This window comes from Nicotiana tabacum, chromosome 4 (assembly GCF_000715075.1).
Source record: "Nicotiana tabacum cultivar K326 chromosome 4, ASM71507v2, whole genome shotgun sequence".
Lineage (NCBI taxonomy): Eukaryota > Viridiplantae > Streptophyta > Magnoliopsida > Solanales > Solanaceae > Nicotiana > Nicotiana tabacum.
The window spans coordinates 12357424-12362239 of NC_134083.1; the positions used below are offsets into that span (position 1 = coordinate 12357424).

The following is a 4816-nucleotide window of genomic DNA, read 5'->3' on the forward strand; positions in this document are numbered from 1 at the left end:
GAGGGTGAAGAGGAACGAGAGGAGGGCTCTTTAGTGTGTAAGCCTCGGGCTAGGAGACATGTTGTTTCGAATGATGAAGCCACACCTCCTCCAAATTCAGTTCCCGTGAATAAGCCTGAAAGTGCCACTTTGGTGAGCTCTGATGACGAGATGATTGTTGTACCTCGTGATTCTATAGAACAGTTGTTTTCTCGTGGGTTTGATAGTGAAGACTTTGGCTTAGTTTCTGATGAAGCACCTCTTGCGTCCTTTCCAGTAACTGCTCCTATTGGTTCTCAGTTTCTCGCACCTGTTGTTGCTGCCACTGCTCCTCCCGTGGCTATTTTTACTTCCTCAACTGTCCCTATTGCTACCACTTCTCATGTTGAAGTTGGTTCTTCCAGTAGCAGTAGGATGATGAAAAAAGTTACCATTGAAGTCCCCGAAGATGGTAATCTTTTGAAAAAGTCTGGCCAAGCTGATGTATGGCTGAAACCATTGATTGGCCTAGTTGAGAAGTTTAAATTGGAAAACCACAGCTCTTTGACATGGATGAATGACATTGTCCATTCATCTTTGAAGGTATAAGCCTTAGCTTTTTTTTTTTTTACTTTCCTTGTGATTTCTTTATCTTTGTTTGTTAATCATTTTACCCTTTCTGTTGTAGATCAACCTGATAGGCATAGAGATGATGAAGAAAATTATCCATACTGAGCAGTTAGTCAACGACTATCATACGGAAGCGGACAATTGGAAAGAACAATTTGAAGGCCTTCAGTTAGAAAAAGAAGTTTTAGATGAGAAAAAGTGTGCTTTGGAATAGCAAGTGAAAGTGATGGCAGCAGAATTGGCGATTGAAAAAGCCTCTTCCAGTCAAGTGGGAAAGGATAAAGACCTCCTTGAGTCTTTATTTGTCGAGCAGCTTTCTAAAGCTACTGAGGAAATTAAGGGTCTGGAAGAACTGCTTAATCAGAAGGAAGTCTATGCCGTGGAGCTTGTTCAAACGCTCACTCAGGCTCAAGAAGACTTCCGTGCATCTTCTAACAAGGTCCAGTTCTTAGATAGATCACTCACCCCTTTACAAACTTCTTATGATGCTGCTTTGACTGAAAAAGAAGAATTAAGGCCGAAATTGAGCAATGGGAGAGGAATTACGAGGCCCTTGAGGATAAATCAACTCTTGATGTAAGCTGGGCTTTCTTGAATACGCGCCTCGAGATTTTGATGGAGGCTAACCAGGAAGGTTTTGACTTGACTGCTGAGATTGCAAAAACTAAGAAAACCATTAAAAAAGCTCAGCAGAGTCAAAATTTTTCTTCACCTGAGGTCGGCATTCCCGAGGGTGATGAACTTACTCCTGGTGAAGTTAGTGTTCAAATCTCTTCTGCTCAAGTCGAACCTTCAGCTGCTGCTGATGATGCCATCTTGACTTCTCCCGCTGCTGATAGTACTACTTTAGAATCTGCCCCATAGTGAACTTGTGTTTGGAAAGTTTACTGTGTTTTTTTTTATTTGTGGAATGGTTGGCAAGTTTTACCCGTGATCCGTTTTGGGGTTCAATATCAAATACTTTGGTTTGAACTAAGTTTACACTTAGTTTTAACCGGGTTTATATAATATTTCTTTTTGAGTTTCTGTTCTACTCTTTTATTATGTATTTAAAAATGCTTCAATACTCCATGACTTTTTGAACATGTACAAATTATAAAAGAGGGCCCTTTTATAAATGACACTTAATGAAGAAGACGTCTCAACGTCATAATGGTGTAAACATACGAAAGAAGAAATAGGAACACACACACATTTCTTTGAATAACTTTGAGGAAGTTTTGTATCATTCGAACTTTCAAATTGTATAACACTTTACATGTATTCAAGTATCATCTATAACTCTTTCGTAACTGTTTTCTTTACAACAGATTTTACAAAATTCAAGGGTATATCTTGCAACCCATGACTAAATATTGCCTTTAACCTAAACATTCGTAAGATTTTGAAATTTACATCCACGAGTGTATTCTTCATATGTTTTTGAATCAGGCTTGCATTTTTGGCTCTTGACTTTGCTCTTAACTTTTGATTTGTTGGGTAGACCATGGGCTTGACTTGAATTCTGACTTTTCCAGTCTTCTTTGCCTTTCTTATTATATATATATATATATATATAGTCCCCCAAGTGTTTGAGCTTTGAAGTATGAAATCTCGAGCACTTGATTATTCCTTCCATATGGTCCATTTCATGAGAAGGAAAAACATACGGGACTCGGAGGTATATATAATTTAGATGATGACTGCTTAACCCTTTATATTTCCATCAGAAAGGTTGCAACCCTAGACCAGGAATAATGTTGCTTCCGCGTGTCCCTCAGGTCTATTATCATCATTTGGTGTGGGCTAGCTTTTTATCTATCATCTAAAATTGTCACTATAATTTTAACTGTACAAAAAACAAAAATCGTAATTGAACGATACCTGACCGTGGTTATTTCTTTTGCTCAGAAATAGTATTTCTTTAAATGAACAGCATTCCAACTCGAGGGTAAAACCTTGCCATCCATGGTTTCTAACTCGTAGGCACCTTTTCCAGCGATACCTCAAACTTTATAGGGTCCTTCCCAATTTGGATTTAACTTTCCTACTCTGGTTGTTTTTGTTGATTGGAAAACCTTTTTAAGAACGAAGTCCCTAATTTTGAAGTACCTGAGGTGAGCCTTTCTGTTGTAGTATCGTTCTATGATTTGCTTTTGTCTTGCCATCCGTATTAAAGCTGCTTCTTTTCTTTGTTCGAGTAAATCCAAATTTGTTCTTAATTCCTCATCGTTCGACTCTTCCGTTGCCAATATGAATCTCGTGCTTGGTTCTCCTATTTCAACCGGGATTAAAGCTTCTGAACCGTACACAAGCAAAAATGGAGTTTCTCCCATGGTTCTTTTTGCTATGGTTCTATAAGCCCATAACACTCCTGGTAATTCTTCATGCCAATTCCCTTTCGATTTTTCTAGTCTCTTCTTCAAATTATTGATAATAATCTTGTTCATTGACTCAACTTGTCCATTTTCCATGGGATAGTAAGGTGAAGAGGTTATTCATTTGATTTGCCAACTTTGAAAGAACTCCGTGATTTTTGAGCCTATAAATTGTGGGCAATTATCACATACGATTTCTTTTGGGACTCCAAACCGGCATATAATGTTTTGCCAAATGAAGTCTTTCACCTCCTTCTCTCTTACCTGTTTGAAAGCTCCTGCCTCTACCCATTTTGAAAAGTAATATGTTAACACTAATAAGAACTGTACCTTTCCTTTAGCTTGTGGTAAAGACCCTACTATATCCATTCCCCATTTCATAAATAGCCATAGGGAAATAACTGTATGTAATAACTCTGCAGGTCGATGCATATTGTTGGCATATCATTGACATTTATCACATTTGGCTACAAAATATTTCGCATCTTCTTCCATTTTAGGCCAGTAGTATCCTGCCCTGATTAGTGTTTTAACTAAAGATTTTTCACCGGCGTGATTTCAACAATGTCCTTCATGTACTTCCTTCATCACGTACTTCGTTTAGTTGAGTCCAAGGCACCTTGCTAAAGGATCGCCAAACATTTTTCGATATAAATTATCTCGAATTAGGCAGTAACGAGCAGCTTTTCGTCGAAGCACTTGAGATTCTTTCTTGCCTTCAGGTACGATCCCGTACTGCAAAAAATTAACAATCTCGTTTCTCCAATCCCAGGTTAAATTATTAAAGCTTACCTCATGTTTATCCTGGTCAAATGCTGAATGAAATAAATGTATTACAATAGCATTTTCTTTACTTGTTACTTCTGCAACTGAAGCAAGGTTAGCCAACGCGTCTACTTCTGCATTTTCTTCCCTGGGTATTTGCACGACCTTCCATGATTGGAATTACCTGACCAGTTCTCGTGCCTTTTCCAAGTATTGTTGCATTCGTGCCTCTCTAGCAGTGTAAGCATCTAATTGACTACCAGTTGAGAGTCACTTTTACTCATGATCTTCTCTATGGAGAGTTCTCGTGCTTGTTCCAAACCTGAAATTACAGCTTCATACTCTGCTTCATTATTAGTAATAGGGTAACATTTAATTGCTTGTCTTATACTTTCATCTGAGGGTGGGATTAAGACAATACCTAAACCGGCTCCTTTGACATTTGAAGAGCCATCAGTAAATAAAGTCTACGTACCTTTGTCCTCCCTTACTAAAACTACACTTATAGCTACTTCTGCAACTGCAAGATATACAAATAGTCTTTCTCCATCCCTTGGTTTGGACAGTAGGGGAGGATTTGTTAAGTATGCCTTCAAATCTTTGAGGGCTTGTTGGCATTCCTTAGTCCATTCAAAATGATTTTGCTTCTTCAATACTGAAAAGAATTTAAAGCTTTTCTCTGAAGATCTTGAAATGAATCTTCCCAGAGCTGCAATCCTACATGTCAATCTTTGTACTTCTTTTTTGCTTGTGAGTATATCAGGTATTTCTTCAATAGCTTTAATCTGTGTAGGATTTACTTCAATTCCTCTATTAGATACGAGAAAGCCTAGAAACGTACCCGAAGCTACGCTAAAAGCGCACTTTTCTGGGTTCAGTTTCATATTATATCTGCGGAGGATCTCGAAGGTAGTTGAAAGATGTTGAAAATGATCTTCTGCTTGTGTAGATTTGACCAACATATCATCAATGTACACTTCCATCGTCTTCCCCAGGTTTTCTTGGAACATCTTGGTCACCGACCTTTGATACGTGGCTCCAGCATTTTTCAAGCCAAAAGGCATGACTTTGTAATAATAAGTCCCCCTGTTTGTAATAAATGAAGT

General features: G+C 38.2%; 1 protein-coding gene across 1 annotated transcript; it reads right to left on the minus strand.

Annotated features, from left to right (window-relative positions):
* Positions 1-1863: 1863 nt before the first annotated feature.
* Positions 1864-3041, minus strand: LOC142179801 (uncharacterized). Its single transcript, XM_075250677.1, has 2 exons — positions 2680-3041; positions 1864-1954 (listed from the first exon to the last, which is right to left on the minus strand). Exons 1-2 carry the CDS (start codon positions 3039-3041, stop codon positions 1864-1866), a joined length of 453 nt encoding a protein of 150 aa, XP_075106778.1.
* Positions 3042-4816: the final 1775 nt, after the last annotated feature.

Coding starts and splice junctions, on each gene's coding strand:
- LOC142179801 (XM_075250677.1), bottom strand. CDS start 3,041: ATGGAAAATGGACAAGTTGAGTCAATGAACAAGATTATTATCAATAAT. Junction 1,955..2,679: donor AACAGAAAGGCTCACCTCAG/GTACTTCAAAAT, acceptor ACGAATGTTTAG/GTTAAAGGCAATATTTAGTC.